General features: G+C 44.4%; 1 protein-coding gene across 1 annotated transcript in view; it reads left to right on the forward strand.

Moving 5' to 3' along the window:
- Nucleotides 1-19,670, forward strand: part of LOC8033054 — a 47,065-nt gene extending 27,395 nt beyond the window's left edge. Inside the window, exon 5 of the mRNA XM_040213913.2 lies at nt 19,382-19,670. Coding sequence (XP_040069847.2) covers nt 19,382-19,656 — 275 coding nt within the window. The 3' untranslated portion in view covers nt 19,657-19,670. The remainder of the gene's footprint in view (nt 1-19,381) is intronic.
- The last annotated feature ends 1,841 nt before the right edge of the window (nt 19,671-21,511 follow it).

Raw genomic sequence — 21,511 nt, forward strand, 5'->3', positions numbered from 1 at the left:
TGTTTACACGACTCACTGCTTTTCACGAAATCAGGTTTAGAAAAGTTAGGGTGTGATATTAAGACTCCGCGAAGTTGGGTCAGGCAATTAAATGAGTCGACGAGTGTCCCGGATATACTGGAATATATGCTAGTGCAGAGTGACGTGTGAACATAGATCAGTAGTTGTGACCGCCAGCCCCGGGGGGGGGGGGGGGGGGGTGCGGGGAGGGGGAGAGGTTTTTTTTAACGTGCATCACACAATTTTGCCAAATTTCACTGTTGGTAAATGCCCCTAAAGACTACTAAATTTTTTCAACTTGAAATGTTCAGAACGACTATTTCTTTTTTAAGCAAGAAGATTTTTTCTTTGTTTTTATGGGTATTGTTTAACAGAATCGATAACTTACTGATTTTGCCTGAGTTTGAAATTGCCGCAAGAACTCAACCAGTAAGAAAAATGATAGAAAATAATCACCAGTGTGAACCCTCAAGCATGAGCTATCTGAAGTTATTTCCAGATATTCTTCGTCTAAGTTTGTTAGTAAATTAATTATGTCTTGCTCCAAACTTGTTTAAAATCTAAAATTGTAAGATATTCGAGGCAATTTTTTACGCGACTTTTTACTTCGTTTTTGGTGTCTGCGTCGGTTGCGTAAAAATTGACAGAGTACAAATAGTGTAGGACGTTTCTTTGTTGTAGTTTTGAGATAACTAGTTACATAGGCTTTTATTTTTTTTGCTTCAAACTTGAAACAACCTAAAGTTTCAAGTTATTTTACGCGGATTTTTTTAATCGAATATGTATTCATTCTATTTTGGGGAATTTCCTATGAGATATATTATCACGGTATGTAAAGATTCACTGTCATGGTTCTGTTTTGTTCTTGGGGAAACCAACTAAATAAGCCCTTTTTTACTTGACCCGCATCTTGGGTTCGGGAATGCTGGCTTGGACGCACCGTTCTTGGCGGGCTCAAGAATAATAGATGTTGCAAAAAACTACTTTGGCGTGATGCATTTTCTACTATATCTTTCTCAAAATATCAGGTTCAGAAACAAAACCTCATCCCTAGCTAAAATGAAGCAATTGTCCTAAATTAGGTCGCATCTAATCACAAACTATGCGCCGAGAAACTGAGGGAGAGGAGGTGACGAGAGCGTGCGTGGACGTCAGAACATTGAACTCTGATGGTATCATTAGTGTGTAGACGTAAAGCTAGCTGCCTTTTTCTACACTGCACTCGCCGAAAGCAATAAAAAGCGGAACACTGGATTCCGGCGATTGGCTTTCGTATTTGAACGCGTTCGACGACTGCGGTGGAGAAAAATGTACCCTTTGTTTCTATTGCACTCGTCAAACGCGGAACCCCGACGTCCGGCTTTTGGCTCTCGTATTTGAATGCGCTCGACAAGAGCAGTAGAGACAAAGGCAGCTAGCTTTAGGTTCACCCACAGGTATTCAAACCAGATATCGGCTTTATGACTTCTCTGCGCTCTCGTCTCCTCGTCTCCCTCGGTTTCTCGGCGCATAGCTAGCCAGCCTACATGCTTCTAACTCTGGCAGGAGAGTATCTGGCTTATTAAGGTAATCGTTGAAGTGTCAGCTTACAACGATTAAAGCATAAAATGGAGCCTACACGAGTTAATCAGTCACCAATACAGCAGGTTAGGAAGTGTGCCATGACCGTGCAGCATTAGCGCAAGTCCGATGGAGCATTGAGTGTACACTTGGTTGAACAAGCACGATAACTAGGGGTGTGCGAATGTTCTAGTTTACAAATTGAATCAAATAAGGATTACCCAAATAATTCGATTTCACATCCTATTTCCTTTTTTCGAGCGTTCTAGCCAATTTTTGCATCGGATATAAGTACTGCTGGCCAAATTATGGTTTATCTACTGAGGCTGTTTTTATAGCAAAATGGACCTCACAGGCCTGTGTTGGATCTAACTCAATCATGCACTCGAAATTCTCGAATAACGAACCACTTTGACACGCATCATATTTCTTGGGTTCCACGAACGAAGAAGTCACGCTCCCTGCTTCCTGGATGCCCTCGACTCAAACCCGTGAACCAAGCACGTAGCTATTTTGATTTGAAGTATGTTTTAACACGCATCTCTGTGTATTATAAATTGATAACTTGTTTTTACGCTCACACGACAAAATGTGAGCATAATATAAACATGAGTGGCCTGTTTGTTTTTACTTCAAGTCACCCTATTGAAAATTCTATCAAGATACGTAATTTGGGACACTGACTGCCAGTCAGCAGCCTTGGTGGTACGTGATGGACCATCAGACGTCATCTGCTGGTTCATCAGTTGACGTCTGACTGCCATTGCACAGGGAATTTCATCAACAAGAACAGCATTTATATAAGAGTAAAGCTATACGCACTCATAAATATCGCCAAATGCCTCGATGAAACAGAATGTTCGAGAAAAAAAAGAAAGAAAAGCAGGACCACCGCAGATCGAACCCGCGACCACTTGCGTACAAATCGGACACCTTAACCCCTATGCTATGCCATCGCTTTGGAAACGCGATTTGACCATCCGTTTTATACGAGATGCTTCGGCTGCAAATGCAGTTAAGCCTTCAGCATGTTATGCAAAGCACTCGTACATCACTCGCCGTACTTCAGTTCTACTCACCTGCCATGTAGAGTACTTTCGCGTCGTAGAACGATCCTTTTCTTTGCGCGTCTCCGGCCCAGTAGACCTGGTACACCTTGTCGTCTTCAACTACACCGCTAAAGTCTCTTACATCGTCGGAACTCACAACAGGCTGGGTCTTGTTGAGTAGAAATTCTACTAACACATAAGACATTGTAGAGCCCGGGCAAGATCGACAGGTTGGAGCAAGCGGGCAAACAAAACGAGTCGAGAGCGATCGTTCATGAAAGCTCGGCGAAGCCTCTATGGGCGAAGCGAAGTGGCGTGTTCGGCGTTTCTGTTTCGGCGGGCTTCTGATCAAGGTTGTCGGTCGGCTGCGTGTCATATCTCTAACATCAGCGGTTTTATGGGCTCACGTCCCGAAATCGTTTTCTTGTGCATAGATTATTTTTCGTATTCATAGATTTGACAAAATAGTGGTATCCGAACGAACTTTACGTCCTTTGACCGCACGTCTGACTGCACGTCAAAGCTTTTTGACGTACAGTCAGAGACAATCAATATACAATCAGAATCGCCACCAAGACATCTTGATGGCATTTCGCGGCGGCCGGCTGCCACCAGGGCCCGTTTGCTCGAAGCTGGTTAACTAACCGCGGTTAACCGGATTTCCCTACCAGGGGGAATTTAGGGTCACGTGACCGGCAGAGTAAGGACGGCGGGGAAACATGGCGGCGTCCCGGTGAGTGAGCGCCGCTCGCTTTGGAACGAATATGTCGTAGTAGCTGCAGTAGCGGGCGCGTTAGTCAGCAATGAATGGTGCAGGAGGTTTTCGCGTTGCCCTACCTCACTTAAAACGCAAAACATGAGCAGTGAACTCGCCGCATTTTTTAGATAGACTTTCGACTCTGGCCATTCCTAAGCCTAAATGAACGCGATAGTTGTCGGCATGGCAACGTCTTTGGAATGTGGATTGCCTTGACTCAATCGGCCGGGTATTGATAGCACAGAAAAGCAGAGAGCGTTCCCATAGACCTTTCGCTAAATTTTCCAAGCACCGAAGTGCATGCTACGAGTGTAGTTACACGCGCGCTGCACCTGCTGGCGTCTGCAGTAATAACTGTTCTGAAGCAAAAAGCCTAAAACAAATTTTGCCGTGCACGCGCGTTCGTCAAAAATTTATTATCATTATTTGCTTCAAATCTTTTATAAGTGGAAGGCCAGCGCGCGCGGATCGTACAATTACACTTCCAGCGTTCTTCTCGATGTACGGATAATTTACTAATAGGTCAATGTTCAGTGGAGCCGAATTAAAGGTTTTTCAATTTATGACGGTGTTATATCCAGTTCTTACATGCTAGCCAACCAAGCTGCCGGTGTACCGCCCGCCTTTCACTGCTCACTTCTTTCTCATCGTTTCTAGGACTCAACGTCGTCGTCCTCTTTCAAACTCGGAAGGAAATTTTAACGAGGCTTTTCTTCACTTCATACAGCCAAATATTTAGAAAATTTCCAAACAAGGGTTAATTTAGTTTTACCTTGCCGATTATTTTTGCCACGAGAAATAAAAATTGTTTCTGAAGCTCAAATGTATGCCGCGCTGCGTCGCGAAAACCAGGCAGCGCGCATTTTTTGGGTCCCCCCATTTCGGGAACCTTTCCACGGAAGCCACGTATATTCGCTACAGCGAGTAGGTGACACCAGCTACCACCCCATAATAAAACACGGAGCTATCGCTCATCCAGCCCTCGTCAAACTTGGCTAGGTACTTGTAGGTGCCTAGTAGGGAAGGGCGGTTAACTTTTAACCGCGGTTAAAGTTAACCGGCTTCGAGCAAACGGGTCCAGGAAACCTCAGAAAGCCGACCAGTGGAGTCTGACTGGAGTTTGACTGCCGGTCAGAGTAACTTGTTGGCCAATCAGACATGCTTGACGTACAGTCAGGCACAGTCAGCTGTCCACTAGAAAACATTGACTGCCAAATAGGGTTACATTGATGGATTTTTCCTTCGGGCAGGCACGAATTTTTGGATCGCATTTTTTTTTTTTTTTGGTAAACAATATATGCACGTGTTTTGGAAGTATATCTAAATGAAGGAGAAGAGGAACGGCAAGCTTGGATGATTTTTTTTTTCAAGTTATGAGTGAGAATATGCAGTCATAAGGGTCATTCCAAGTCAAATGTCCCAGACGTCGCGCCCGACCAACTTCAATTTCAAAAAAAAAAAAAAATCATGTTTTTTTTTGTTTTTTTTTTGCATTGTTCGTAGCCATGCCCTAAACTATTTTTGACAAAAAAATTTTTTTGATGGCGTGAGCGCGGTTTTAACTTTTAAAAATAGCGAGAGACTAGGTATTACTCCATAATTTATAAAAAAACCAACTTTTTTAAGAAAAACAACACTATTTTTTCTTAAATCTGCACGGTTTTTGCCTTGCAATGTGGTTGGGTTTCTGCAGTTTTGTTTAATATAAATATTTTTTAAACACAATTTTCTTTTAATTTTCGCATTTTGTTACTTTTTTTTAAATATATGTAATTGCTCCGGGAACTTAATAGAACTTTTAACCGGCTGCCCTGTAGGTATAAATTCTATAAAAAATGTTTAAACCGCTCAATTATCGCAGTAAAAAAAAATTCAGAATTTGCCAAAAAGTGCCTTTAGACGCATAAACAGCCGCTTATTTTACCCTGAGGTCGTTCAAGTAAAAATACAAAATATGATCGGTTGGGAATATCAATCGCTTGTCTTTTGATTCTGAAAGTTTAATCATAGCAATTTTTGTTTAAACCGAGAAAACAATGTTTGAATTTGAACTCGCGCACCACAACCCGGCGTCGCTTCTTAACGTCTCTTCGCCGCACAGCACGCCATCGGCGACGGTAGCTGACACGACTAGGTCCAAAGAAAGAACGGAGTTTACCGCCGCTTCCCCTTGTTGTTAATCCGTTGCCGCTTCCCGTGTTGATAATCGGAGGTGCCGCCAGTGCGTAGCCACAGCAGGCCCGCTGTGCCCTTTGTATCCGAGGGCGGCTCTTGACACTCCGAAACGCGATGCCTAATCGACGGGCGGCATCAGCTGACGTGGACTTCTCAATGCGTCGGGCGACGTGGACTTCTCCACAAATATATCTTACTTCTCCATGAGAAGTAAGTAGAGCCCTGCGCGGATAACAGTTTGATCATCCGTATCCGCATCCAATCACCATCCGGAGACTTTGTATCCGAGCCGCATTCGCAAAATTCGGAATCGCATTCGACTCTCAATCCGCACATTCAATTTACATGATAAATCCAAGCACTGATAAAGCTTAAAAAAAACTCTAGATGGTATTTCATAAGCCGTCTGCTTACCTTTCTACAAATAACTCTTTGTGCAGGAATAAGGTGAAAGTCATGTTATCATACCTGTATTATCGTCTTTATTAGATCTTCTTGAAGGTCCGTGACACCCTGGCCACTATATGCGCTCAAAAGGAAGGAAATATATATTTATTTTTCTTTTTGCTTTGTAAAACCCACTTCAAGCCAACGCATATTTTATAAACACGAAAGATGCCACCGGACAGACTAATAACATTGTGTCATGTTTTTTTAGGACAAATAGTAATAAAGTGGTAGAAAAGGCGCTCATTCGCAGCAGCAAAATACTCGTGTATATGTGGTAAGGCGCGAGTACACCACAGGGAAAATATAGCAATATTCAATAATGACAACACCTCCTATCGGTTTCCGTTTTTAACACGAACAGTCAACCCCTTGCTCGGAACGCTATACCTAAGAAAAACTTAGTGCCAACTGTCGAGAAAAATAAAACGCACACGCACACAACATTTCACTTGGCGAGGTTGTTGGGTTGAAGAAATAGAATATCGTATACTCGGTTGAATTGAGACTCGTTGGACTCTCTTAAATTAATACGCGCTACTGAGAAGTCTCTCTCCGTTGGTGCACTTGATGCTGGGGTGGTATGCACAAAATACGCTACGAAAATGAGGCGCGGAAACTCGTGCTGGCGCAAGTTCCACCCCTCCAGAGGAGTGAACTCCGTCTCCTCAATATATCCTTGCAGGCGAAGAAGCAACTTGTAGGTTTCTTCTACTTTCTTGTGGGTTGTACGTTTTAGTTTTTTTTTTTTTTTTGCCGGAACATTTTCCGCTTTTTCTACGCCAAAGAAGAACACGTCTTCTCGGGATGACTGATACTCCTGCATTCTTTGCTTTTTCTAGGGACAGTATGTTTGGCGAGATAGAGCGTTCTAAAGCAATCTTTACTGAGAATCAAATATTATTGACATAAATAACGATTTTCTCCCCTATCGACATAATTAATCTAATAGAGCAGTTTGTCCTCGCAATAGGTTCGATGATGTACTTCATAGTATCACTCACTGATTCACTCTAGACTGTACGGTCGCACACGTTTTTGGGCCGCCTCGGCAAACACGGATCCGGACCCGCGGATGTCCGCGTCCGATCCGCAATCAGCCAAATTTGATTCACTTTTAGCCGAATCCGCCAGTTGCTGCGGATATTCGGAGATATCCGCGTATAATCCGCGGATATGCAGGGATCTAGAAGTAAGATATATTTATTAAAAGGTGGAATATTTTTTCCTAAAAATTACACGTTATTTGGGTTGCTATGAAATAAGCATCACAAATATTGGCTTGAAGCAATTGAAAAAAAAGGAATATGTAAGAATTTTTGCATTGTCGAAAGTTTTGTTACAAACTGTTTCGTTGCTGCAGGTGACTGTCAAATTCTTATTGGCATGCCTGTAAGTATACTGCACAAACAAAGAAAAAAGTTGCAGGCCGTACAACTAAATATTATGCAGAGAAAGAACTAAATTTGTGCAAAATTGCGTTTTGCCGTTTCAAGAGCCGTCAATTCTGGCTTGAGGTAGCCCATAGAAAAATAGGAAACATAGTGATTTTTACAGAAGAGTTCATTGCCTTTAGTTCTTGAAAGTTTAAACAAAGTAATTTTGTTCTACATAGAAAAAAAAACGCTTTGAAGTTGAGCTCTCGGGCCGCAACCTGGCGTCGTTTCTTGCGCCTCTCCCTGCACAGCACGCCACCGTCGAGCCTGGCAAAGCGTGCGACGGTGTCACGGTGTCCGCACGCAGGTAGACAGCAGAACTTCGAGTTGTCGGGTACATCTTGGTGGGAAGAAGCTTTTTTTCCACTCTTGTTGCTTAATGGATTTTCCGTTTTCGACTGCTTTGCGCGGCGGTGTCCTCCTGTAGTCTTCCACTGTCTTGATATCAGCAGATGCTTAGCGCTGCCGAGTCAGAGCATCCACTAGTAAGCTTGCTGTTCCTTACGTACACATCGAAATCACTGTCTATTGTCAACGTCAAGACACTATTTAAACCGCAACACAAAAAAAGCCCAGTGAACGGGCAATCTCAAACGACGAGGCAATGTGATATTAACGAATGCGCACCTTGGAGGCTCACGCCTCGTTTGTGTTTAAATCGGATTTGAAACGGCAAATTCTTGCGTCGCTGAATGGTTCCGATTTTAACTGCAGTATGCGTGACGGCTAGATTTCGCGGCGATATTGTCGCGTTTCTCTTTTAGGGGAAGTCCACGTCAGCTGATGCCGCCCGTCGATTAGGCATCGGGTTTCGGAGTGTGAGGAGCCGCCTCGGATACAAAGGCCACAACGGGCCTCCTATGGCACTGGCGGCACCTCCGATTATCAACACGATGCCTGCTGTTTCTTCCCTTGCAGCAGGAAACACAGACAAGGGGATGCGGCACAAAACTCCGTTCTTTCTCTGGACCTAATCGTGTCAGTAATCGTCGCAGGTGACGTGATGTGCGGCGAAGAGGCGTTAAGTAGCGAGGCCGGGTTGTGGTGCGAGAGTTCAACCTCAAAAATTGTTTTCTCGCTTTAAACAAAAATTACTTTGATTAAACTTTCAGAATCAAATTAGAATCAATTGTTCTTCCAAACCCATCATCCTTTGTATTTTTACTTGGACCACCTCACGGTGAATAAACGGCTGCTTATGCGTCAAAACGCACTTTTTGGCAAATTCAAACTTTTTTTTACTTCAAAATATTTCATTAAGTGGTTAAAACATTTTTTTTATTAAGTCCCCGGAGCAATTAGATGTTTTTTTTAAATAAAATAACAAAAATTATAAAATTTTCAGTAAAAAATGTGGGCTTTTTAATATTTGAAACAAACAAAACTGCACGAGCCCAATTACACTGCAAGTCGAAAGCTGTGCAGATTTATGAAAAAAATATTGTTGGGTGTTTTATAAAAACGCTGATTTTTCATAAATTATGGAGTGATACCTAGTTCCACGCTATTTTTAAAAGTTAAAACCGCGCTCGCGCCATAAACAACTTGTTTCGTCAAAAATATTTTAGGGCATGGCTACGGACAATACGGCAAAAGGCTATGAATTTTCTTTAGAAATCGAAGGTGGTCGAGCGCAACGCCAGGGGACGCTTGACATAGATTGACCCATAAGCGAAAACTGACATTTCTCCCACCTGCAGGAAATCGCAGCTTTGAACGCTCGTTGTATGTCTATGTTGTCAAACAACTGCATTAGAACAGCGGGAACGGAGAGAGTGAGTAGATATCATTGTGCCATATTTTAACCGGACGACGAGGAAACCTCCTCCATCTACGGGGGCGACCCGCAGTGCCGAATACGCGCAAAATGTGAGGCCTCTGGTTTTGGGCTTACTACTGGTTACAGCCGGTAAATGCTTCTTTTTAGTTGAAATAGTAAATATAACTCATACGTGGCGCGAACCGTTTCAATTATTTATAAAAGAAGTTTTTGTTCAGTATTTTAGATCAGAAAAGAAAGAAATGCAGTTTATAAAGTACGGAAACAAGAAATGACCCGTCAACATACCCGCCACCAAGCTGTGGAAAAGGCGGCGCATACTAGAAAGGTGTGGTGGGATCAGGCACCGACGTGCGGCGAGCTTAGAAAGGTCCCGGATGTACGCGGCGGCGCTGCGGTCGTATACTGGCTCGAAGATCCGACCGGTTCCGAGCGTTCCGAAGGCCTTCGCGCGCAGGTTTGGCTTGCAACCTTGACTTTTGGCGGTATGGCAGCGCGAAGTGGCTCCCGTTCTGAAGTGATCTTTACCCCGTGTTTGCTGTCGTGTGTGGGCAATGAAGTATCATGCCGAATTAGTGTTTAATCGCGCAGCAAATGCAATTCGAGCCGTTCTGGCTGCCCGCTTCATACAGCCTACCAAGAATATACTTCAGTGGCGCCCTCTCGAGCTGTCGACACGAAGCGCGGCAACCGTGAGCGCTCGCTGAGCTCACTACCCCTCATCTAGTTCACGGCCGCTCAAGCGACCAAGGACGTCATAAAGGAGGTTATTTTTTGCTAGTATTTGTATTTTTAATCTTCCTATAACTTTTAATATATCGCGAAATTCGAGAAAAGAGAATTTTCATTAAGGTACTACGTTCAGTGCGCTCTGGTTCGGTGCGAATTAAAAACCATTAATAGCATCCTTGAAGGGCGCCTTTAAGACAAGTACGTTTCCCTCCGCATGGAAGAACGCTTTGATTGTACCAGTCCACAGGTCTGGAAGCACCGTGTATGTCGACAATTACAGACCAATTTCACTGCTCTTTACCTTTTCTAAGGTCATTGAAAAACCAATTTTTGAGTATATCTGTTTCCATTTTAAGCCTATGCTCAGTCTGCGCAAGCCTGGTTTTTGTCAGGGACGATCTGTTGGGACAGATCTTATAACTTTCTTATAAATTGCAAAACCTCTTTTGGATTATGATGGAAGGTGGATATAATTTACTTTGAGTGTTTTAAACCGTAGGATCGTATAGATCACAGTCATTTGTTAACGAAGTTATCTAAACTTGGTGTTGCTTTTGGCTTTTGTAAATGATTTGAAAGCTACCTGAGGGATCGGCCAAGTACAGTGTATAGTGCACAGGCTGTCTCCTTACGTCCTAAAATCTGGAGTGTCGCGAGGATCTAAACGTGAACCGCTACTTTTAAATATACTTGTAGATGACCTCGCCAGTAGTGTAGGTAAGTCATAAATGTTTTATTTGCTGACGATGTTAGAATTTATCGTAGCAGTAGCACCACTGCAGACTGTCAGCTATTGCAGCTTGACATTGGTTCTATTCATCTTTGGTGTAATGCAAAAATATTGTCTTCAAAACCCGTAAAAATATTTTTTTTTCATTCAAGACTAATATATTTTTCTTGTACATTAGATGGCTCTGACATGCCAAAGTGTTCAGTAGTCAGTGAACTGGAAGTATTGATTGATTCATTCCTGAAGTTTGGTGCTCAAATTAGTAAAATTGTCTAAGATTCGTTTTCTTTGTATTAATCAAACTCCCACAGCTGTTCAAGTATACTTCATCTATTTCACTCACTAGTTTTGTGAAAGTTATAATTTTTATTGAACTGTATGCGATTCCCTAGGCGTAAATCAAACCAATCGTTTGTAATCTGTGCAACGACGGCTTGTTCGAATTGCTTATGATCGCCATATCGGAAGCAAACTTTGTAATAATAATAATATAATAATAACAGTAATAATAATAATAATATTAATAATAAAACAATGTTCCTAAAGTAGCTGAACAAAGTCAAGTAATCGTTCTTGTAAATGGACACGCACTCGCAACACGTGCTCTGAATCCTGAAATCTGTTCTCATGACCCTGGCAATATTGAACGGAAGTGCTAAAGTGTTGGTCAAAATCTTGTCAATGAACAAGATTCACCATAATATTTCACAAAAAAAACTTTCTACCTATTGTGTTTGCCAAAAAAAGCATGTTGGTTGGCAATTTATATGCGGTTATTATGTAAAAAACATTTCAAATAGAAAATACATGTTTTTTTATCTTTGATTGTGTTACCTATAACAGACGATGAGGCAGGAAACAACGGAATGAACTGAATATTTAATGGCGGCAAACTTGTGCCAGAAACGAAAAAAGAAAAACACACGTCGAGAAAGCAGCAGTGAACGTCGACGGCGGCAGCAGCAAGCGACGGTGCGTCGGCGGAACAGCTGGCTGTCGCGACAGAAAATACGGCGCACAGCTCTTTATCAATTGTGCTGGCACTCTTGAATATTCGACTTACATTATTCGAGAACGGGATAGGTCAAGACTGACTGGGCATCATTTTGGCATCCTTATCTTTTATGCTCGGGGTAAAAGTATACGCGAATCTCCTAAATAACGGAGAAGCTATCTTCTTGATCATGCACGTGGCATTCCTCGCGCCTTTAAAAGCGCATCGCCCCAATGCAACACAACACGAAACAAAACAAACTAGTGATAAGCTAAAATATTCTTCAAAAATACGAAAAGTCCATAGTCACAACGGGCGTCGAAAGGCTTCAGTCGAACGACGTGAACCACTTCGGGTCGCGGTCGGCGTCGCGATAATGTTTGCATTTCGTCGGGCACCACTTCGTAGTTGAGCTCTCCGAGGCAACAAAGTACCATGTACAGTCCGAAGTTCCGTTTCAACAGTTTTTCCTTCGAGACGAGGCGATGAATGGGTGTTCACACCAACGCCCTTTCTCCGGCTGGAAGTGAAAGTCTCGACGACGAAGGTTGTAGCAGCCAGCGTCGACACGCTGCAGATCTTGGATCCGTGGTCGGGAGAGCTGGTGGACTTCTTTGGCTTGTTGAGCAACCACCTGGGCGTCAGCACTCCAGTCGTCAGTTCAAACTTGGACCATTAGCACTTTTCTCGAATCCGTGCAAGTGTCCTGCTTTAGCCCAGGTGCCCCGCCGTCGGATCGTCATGTAACGTTTTGGAAAACGTGCGCTCGAAGACTCACATGAAAAACCAGCAGCATAACGTCCTCTATACTGACAAAGCGTGTGCAGATCGCAACGAGAAGTGGCCGCCGAAATTGAAAAGGTAGAGCGGCAGACAACAAATGAAGGGAGAGCCAGGTGACGGGCGCCCCGCTGTGGAGAGACGCCGAAACACAGTTCTCCTAAGCAATGTGCGCCTCGCGTTGCTCGCGCTACCGCTTTTTTTCTCGTCGGGATTGAAACCATGTTTTGGGATCCTCGCCGCTGCAAAAGCTGTGCGCTGAAGTCCAGGTTCCCCAGGTTCGCCGAAAAATGCTCTGTGCTACCAGATCCTTGGGCTTCAAATCTGCGACCTTGCACTTTATGGCTCCGTCGTTGAACTTCCAGTATTTGTGAGTATAAAGGAGTCTATGTCAGAAGCCACGTCGAGTTGCTGCCGCCGAAGTTTTCTTTGTACAGCACACTTTTTCCAACAGCGAATGTTGTCAGGGATTGTACGAAGACACATGAAACTGCACTCCTAGTCCTTCAAAATGCTCGACAAGTGCACGCAGCTTAGAATCTTGTCGTTGAAGTGCTGCCATGTTGTTCACAGCCACCGCGCCGACAAGAACGGCGTCGTCGTAGCTGTCGTTGGTGCTCTCAGACGCCAACTCGACGGATGCCCTCGACAAATAATCGACGTTGCTGTGCTTGCGGCAGGGCTTGAAAACCCCACTCACGTCGAATTCTTGAAGCCGAAGACTCCACCGTACGAGACGTCCTGGGAGATCCTTCAGGTTTGGTAGCCAATGCTGGCAAACCTGATCGAGATTATAGCTTCTCCGTTCATTTAAAAATTAGAAGATTCGCGTATACTCTTACCCAGAGCATAAAGATAAGGAGGCCAGAAATTGCCTTGTCAGTCTCGACCTAGCTCTTTCCCGAACATTCTAGGTTGAATATTCTGGAAGACGTGCAGATTAGATAAAGTGCCGTGCGCCGATTCCTTCACTAATTCTCTTCGAGACTTCGCCAAAGTCTCCGCGCCACTGACATAATCGAAGGATACCCTAAAGTTTGAGTGGACAGAAGAACGACAGCGGGCCTTCGACGACCTCAAACGATGTTTCCAGACGCCTGGGAGTCTTAACCACTTGGAACAATTTGCCTCCATGGAAATTCACAAGGGCACAAGTAATACGGGACTTGGCCAGGTGCTCGTCCAACTGCAGGCCGGCACAGAAAGTGTATACGTAAATCCTCTAGATGAACGGAAAAGCTATTTTATCAATAATTCACGCGGCAATATGCTGAAACACAACATACTGCACGAAAAACAGCGCTTCCTATATAAGTATTTAGGTGTGTTTACAGTTAAAAATATAAAATCTTAAAGAAGCGGGGAAGAACAGGGCGTTTTTCATGATGGTCTTTTTTCACTTCTTTAATTCGCGTTCATGCCGACGTATATTCGTGACAGATTCTCATTACTTTTTTAGAAAAATTTATGCGTAATCCGGTAAAACCAAAATTAAATTTAAGGCGAATATTTTTAGCATGTCATTTCGTAAAAATTCCGTAATATTTTTCACCGGACGAAAATTCGGATTTATTTAAGATATCAGAGGATGATATTGAAATTGATGCAACATAATACGCCTGTCACTGTCTTTCAAAAATGTAATGTGATTATAATTTTTATTTGTAGTAAAACACACTCCTAGAAAATAATGCGTTTTTTTGGAAATTTAGTTTCATTTAAGCTTGCTTAAAAAGGTTATTGTTAATCTATTGTCACCTCTCACTCTTTTAGAGCGCAGCTCTTAGGGGCCCGTTCCCGGCTTGAGCGGCGTCGCCGTCGGCGTCGGCGTCGGCGTAACCGCAACCCTCGTAACCCTCACGAGGGTTACGAGAGTAAGTAACCCTCGTGAGGGTAAAAACCCTTCTGAGGGTAAAAACCCTTCTGAGGGTTTTTACCCTCAGAAGGGTTACCTTCACAAGGGTTACCCTCACGAGGGTTACGAGGGTTAGTAACCCTCGTGAGGGTAACCCTCGTGAAGGTAACCCTTTTGAGGGTTACGAGGGTTAGTAACCCTCGTGAGGGTAACCTTCACGAGGGTTACCCTCACGAGGGTCACGAGGGTTATGAGAGTTACCCTCACTAGGGTTACTTACCCTCGTAACCCTCACGCGGGTTACGAGGGTTAGTAACCCTCGTGAGGGTAACCTTCACGAGGGTTACCCTCACGAGGGTCACGAGGGTTATGAGAGTTAACCTCACGAGGGTCACGAGAGTTACCCTCACGAGGGTCATGAGAGTTACCCTCACGAGGGTCACGAGAGTTGCCCTCACAAGGGTTACTAGGGTTACCCTCACGAGGGTCACGATGGTTACCCAGGTCAAGTGACCCCCCCTGGGGTCACGTGACCTGGGGATACCCCCCGAGGTCACGTGACCCCCGTTGACGTCATAGCCACTGATGACGTCATCAGTGACGTCACTGATGACGTCACCGGCATCCGCATCGTCATCGTCACTGATGACGTCATCAGTGACGTCACTGATGACGTCACCGGCATCCGCATCGTCATCATCATCACTGATGGCGTCATCAGTGACGCTACTGATGACGTCATCGGTATCGTCACGTGACCCCCCGACGTCACGTGACGCCCCAAGGTCACGTGACTCCCACAAGGTCACGTGACCCCCAAGGTCACGTGACCCCCCGCCCCCCGAGGTCACTTGACCCCCCCCCAGTACCCTTCCCTACTCCTCCTCAAGAGCTGCGCTCTAATTCGGCGTTACAGGGAGTTGTAAACGGCTTTCATTTTTGTATTTCTTCTTTAGTCCTTATATAGGTCGTAGTAGTGCGTCCATGGTATTAGTGTATTAAATATGCCGTGAAACAACAACTGCCGACGGCGGGTATTTTCTACTCCCCACCATTGCCCAGTTTCAATAAGTGTCAAGCCTAAATTATTACCACAGAGATACTCAAGAAAACCTATGTATAGGCTTGTCAAACATGATACTTAAAGCGGTGTATTGTTGGTGGCCGAAATTGTAAATAGAAGGGGCAATAACGCATCGAAAACGGCTTAACGTTATATATTGCGCCAAACATTTATTTTTATTGCATTTTTCAACTATCACGTTTGAATTCGTATTACATATATAACATATTCTTTCTTTCTGATAGCTTGAAGTTTGTTTTTATTTAGAAGTTGTTGACATTAACTTACTAAATCTAAAAGACTGCTTTTATTATATAATCGCAAAAGATCACCAAACACAGAAATACAACTTTTTTTTTCTTTTTTCATCCCGCATATTTTTCTGTTCATCAAACCATGCAGTTGGGTGGCTCTGAAAACACAGTACCGGGGCTTAAACATGTTACAAAACAGTATTTCCGGGGGTAAATATATGGCGACTGTCGTCTGCGTCATGATTGACGATGATACAAGTTATGGTGACCATGCATATGCATCAATAATTCTGGAATGAAATAAAAATTTTTTCAGACTTAACGCCCCTCTAGAATGTTTGTAGGGTCATAATATTTGTTCGCTTAGTACGTTCGCGAGACTCACCGTCATCTTATTTTGGTATATTGAGCGTTAAATTTAAAGGACGCCATATGAAAACTAGAGATCGACAATGATATTTTAACTTGTGGACGACAAGCTCCCAATGCATTTGAAATACAACGAGAATCTGATGCTAATACTTTGGCCTTCGAGAGTCAAATCCCCGTCACCTTTCCACGCTCCTTTGGGATTTTTTTTTTCTTTTTTAACTAAGCGTGTGCGTAAAGGAGCGGTGCAACGATATTCAATTGGAATGTTTTTTCCCTCTACACGAGCTTACTGGCACACCTGGGACTCAAGGATACTCGCACGCAACGCCACTGGCCAAGAAACTCCTTTGTTGCGCTGAAATTTCAAGGACAAAAACAATTAATTTCGTTTAATCTCTCCTTTGCAAAATTTGATGACGTAACGTGGGGATTGCAGATCACCCAAGTGACGATATTTGAATGCGGTTCATAGATTGGACCCGAGCCCTGCGTGGGCACTCGATTTGGGCTCGTGATAATTACTGGCTCGAGAAGCATTCCGGGAGTCGCCCGCGTCCAATCGCTGCAACGACGACAATAGCCGAGCCATAACAATGTCTGGAACTCAGCGCGTGTCCTGCGCTTTGCCAACCCCAGCGCGTGGCTATGATCAACATTGGCGGCATATAATCGGCTCCAGATCGCGTGGCCGCTTGTTCTGGCTGCGAGTTGAGGGGGTGAACGCTGCTCGTTTTAGAGCGCAGCTCTTAGGGCTCATTCACACTGGAAGCGGATCCGCGTTCGCAAAGCGGTTGCGAACGCGGTTGTATAAAGATCCAGTACAATTGCACGCGCACTTGATGTCACCGAGTGCGCGTGCAATTGTACTGGATCTTTATACAACCGCGTTCGCAACCGCTTTGCGAACGCGGATCCGCTTTCAGTGTGAATGAGGGGTTAGGGGCCCGTTTCCGGCTTGAGCGGCGTCGGCGTCGCCGTCGGCGTCGGCGTAACCGCGCGGTGCATCATGGGAAATGTCCCATAATGCACCGCGCGAGCCCCCCACCGGGGTCACGTGACCTCGTGGGAGCACGTGACCCCCAGAGGTCACGTGACCCCTCGAAGTCACGTGACTCCCCTGAGGTCACGTGACCCCCTCCTCGAGGTCACGTGACCCCCCAAGGTCACGTGACCCCCGCCGATGTCGCGTGACCCCCCGATGACGTCATCGTCACTGATGACGTCACCGGCATCCACATCGTCATCGTCATCATCACTGATGACGTCACCGGCATCCACATCGTCATCATCACTGATGACGTCACCGGCATCCACATCGTCATCGTCATCAACACTGATGACGTCACGGGCATCCGCATCGTCATCGTCATCATCACTGATGACGTTACCGACATCCCCATCGTCATCGTCATCATCACTGATGACGTCATCAGTGACGTCACTGATGTCGTCACCGGCATCCACATCGTCATCGTCATCATTACTGATGACGTCATCAGCGACGTCACTGACGTCACCGACATTCGCATCGTCGTCATCACTGGTGAAGTCATCAGTGACGTCACTAATGACGTCATCGGTACCCGCATCGTCATCGTCACTGATGACGTCATCAGTGACGTCAGTGATGACATCATCGGCATTAGGGGTCACGTGACCCCCAAGGTCACGTGACCCCCCTGGTAAGTTTAACCCCCCCAGTGCCCTTCCCTCCTCCTCCTCAAGAGCTGCGCTCTAATTCGGCGTTACAGGGAGTTGTAAGCGGCTTTTACTTTTTCTTTAATTTTTTTCTGGGACTTCTATTGCGTGAAGTGAAAAACGAACGCGTGTTTCATAGGTCATTAACGTCAGGGATCTGTTCTAAGCGGTATTGGCGCAAAGTACAAAAATTGTTGCATGGCCCCTTTAAAGGAGCGATGCAACACTTTTGGTACTTTGCGCAAATACCGTTTAAATCAAAATTAACTGTTGGGCTAGTTGGCTACACATTGTATAAAAATTCAAAAGCGCAAACACCAAGGAAAAGAAGAAGCACTCGGGTAGTTTTCCTTGGTGTTTGCGCTTTTGAATTTTTATACCGTTTAAAACAGATCCCTAACGTTAATGACCTATGAAACACGCGTTCGTTTTTCACGCCACGCAATCGAAGTCCCAGAAAAAAAAATTAAAGAAAATCGAGTAGCGTTCACCCCCTCAACTCGCAGCCAGAACAAGCGGCCACGTGATCTGGAGCCGATTATATGCCGCCAGTGTTGATCACAGCCCCGCGCTGGGGTTGGCAAAGCGCAGGACACGCGCTGAGTTCCAGACATTGTTATGGCTCGGCTGTTGTCGTCGTTGCAGCGATTGGACACGGGTCACTACCCGAATGCTTCTCGAGCTAGCAATTGTCACGAGCCGAAGTCGAGTGCCCACGCAATGCTCGGGTCCAATCTATGAACCGCATTCAAATATTGTCACTTGGGTGTACTGCGATCCCCACGTTACGTCATCAAATTTTGCAAAGTAGAGATTGAATGAAAATGATCGCTTTTGTCCTTGAAATTACACCGCAACAAAGGAGTTTATTGGCCAGTGGCGTTGCGTGTTAGTATCCTTGAGTCCCAGGTGTGCCAGTAAGCTCGTGTCAAGCGAAAAACATTCCAATTAAATATCGTTGCACAGCTGCTTTAAACTTTTAGATAAGAAGCGTTGTTGTTTATTTGTGCGCTTAACCCCACCAAATATAAAATACGAAGTTTGGAACAAAGAACAAATGCGTCACACTCATTGCATCCAATTAAGCATTCCCCATTTATTCAGCTTGATTTAGTTTCAAGACACGACATGGAGATGGAAAGAACAGTATAGGGCTGGTAACTCGGCATATTTCGTGCGCATCGTTGAATAAGCGTTGCTTCACCACGCCCATTCATTGTTAAAAAAGTGAGGTTATAACGAATTGAATGTTATTATCCGGTTTAGTAAGTATGAGGCGTTGGTGTCTTCTATATGGTTAGTTTCGATGCGGTAACTCTCTTAACCTTAAACATAGATTAGCTTACGGAATAGGCATTCAACATATTATGCGTACCATGAATATCGAAGGAATCAATTCAAGAGACCACATATCATAATATATTGCAGTAATATATTTATTTACCACCTTTGCAAACGAAGCAATTTATATCGGTACTGCGCTTTCTACTTGGACGATGTGATTTGTATTCTTATACAACGTATCGTCTCAGTGTGCCCTCTTTCAGTGGTATGCAATATTTTCTGACCTTGAACTGGTCAAACAACACAAATAAGTAATGTTAACACGTGTTTGCTAGTAAATATTAAATATTGCATTCTTTCGCAGCTGCACCAATCAGAAGAATGTGCTGATGTTTAATTTTGTTTTTCATTCTAGGAGCCGCTTGTGAGCTCTACCTTCATGACAAGTGCGTTAGTCAGTCTGTACCTAGACAGTGTGAATCTATATATAAGAATGCTTGCGGAAAAACTGACGACTTTAAGAATCAAGTGTATAACAACAGCTGCAAGAATACGACCCAGGACACCACGAAACCTTCTACAGAGGCGCCCGAACCTGGAAAGACGCCAAAAGAACCTCCACCAGATGATGATGATGATGATGATTATCCAGTTTATACGACTACCACAAGACTTCCCCGTAGCTGCTAATACAGTGATGGCTTGTTAATAACGACACGTGGCTTGACAATAAATTCATCCAGAATTTGAGTCCACCAGACATATATGAATCTATATTGAATAATGTCCAGAATAACCGGACATATATGAGTGTATTTACCCAGTTCATCCCTAAAAACGTTTTTTAGACAACGGGCTATCTATATTAACGGAGTCCGTATTAACGAGACATGCATGTATTCTATATAGTTTACACATATTAATGAGTGTTAACTAAAGTTTCCATAAAACAGAAATTACAAAACAGAATTCACGAATTTTTATTCGCTGCTGTCTTATCTGACGTTTATATGGCGATGTCAACCTCCGTGACATGCGAAATTAAGGAAGACTTTCCTCCCTGTCTAAATTTTGCGTACTTTCCTAAATGGCAGTAAAATATATAAAGTGTGCATTTCTAAATGAACACATAATTCGCAAGCAATTAGGCCATATTTGACTGACTTCACCTTAGTAGGTGATTGGCAATCAGGTCAGCTGAACACGGAAAAACAAGAACACGAACGAAAGGACTACACAGCCACATGGCTGACTAACATCTGACTTTTACTTTTTCCTCATCCCAGCCTACGCCATTTCTTCTTCATCCTACGGCAAATAAAACACGTTTAAAAGAACATTTTAGCCTACCACTTAACGGTGTGTGGCAAACCGCAAATATTGGCGTTCTTTTTTGTGGACCGTAATTGACGAGGTGTTGACGCAATCGTCTCCGTTTTCTTCAATGGCCAAGACCTCCAGCCCTTCATGCGCGAAGGAGTTTTTGTTCCTATGAAGGGCAGTTATGCTGGTGAGCTCTGCATCACATCCACAGGTCCGGCAATGAGCTGACAAGTGTCCCGCTGGTGTAGTTTTCAGCGACGCTGCGTGCTTCCTTGCTCTGTCATTCATAAATCGGCCAGTTTTGCCGATGTAGCTCTTCCAGCAAGAGAGGGGAATATGATAGACGACCCACGTTTCGCATTGGGCATGGCGTGTTCTATGGGCTGTGTCAGCTCATTGCCGGACCTGTCCCAAGCAGCACATTACGACCGGCTCAAGCTTGAGCCTGACTGGGTAGCCGGGGAAGTTTCAATGGGCCTAGATTGCTTCGCATCATGGCGCTAGGCAGCCCCATCCTGGTATGCCACTCCGGCGACCACCGGCAGTTCCCTGTGTAGCCATGGACTGGCTCACCACTGGAATTATGGCCTGGGCTAGGCGGGAAGCTCAGTGGTACCCCAAGCTTGGCTCTTTATTGTATGTACAGCATCGGCCAGGTTAGTGGCCGGGTGGTCAGCCAAGCTTGGCTAGACAATAGAAATTCACGATGCAGTTAAACCAGTTCTACTGGTCATATTGACAACACACGTAGTAAATTAATAAAATTAAAATTATTTCCACGAAAAAAATACATACTGCAGGCCGCAAAAATAGACATAAAAACATATGTACAATGCAAAAAAAATGGCATGATTTCATTCAAGTGTCCCAGGCGGTTGGCGAGATTCTCCACATCTTCTGGAGTGTCGGGGTTCCGGTGGTGGCTAACATAGTACCCCAAGGCATCTGAAAAAGGAATGAACATCAGTAATTAGAACTGTGGCAGATTTATTTGCACCCGTCTGTTCTAAAACGGTATGTAACTAATGCCACGAATTAAAATATGCACAATCATAAACAGTATGATAGGGAATATGGAAGCGTGTGCCAATCGTACATGTGGTGCCAGTCTCGCGGCAGTTAAGTAGAAACGGCATGTAAGCGATTTGACGAGCCACGAGACAAGCGACGACGATCCGCTTCACAGTCGTTCGGTCACTCGCGCGACGCGGCAAACCGGATG

This window comes from Ixodes scapularis, unplaced genomic scaffold (assembly GCF_016920785.2).
Source record: "Ixodes scapularis isolate PalLabHiFi unplaced genomic scaffold, ASM1692078v2 PGA_scaffold5__190_contigs__length_132052651, whole genome shotgun sequence".
NCBI classification, from domain to species: domain Eukaryota; kingdom Metazoa; phylum Arthropoda; class Arachnida; order Ixodida; family Ixodidae; genus Ixodes; species Ixodes scapularis.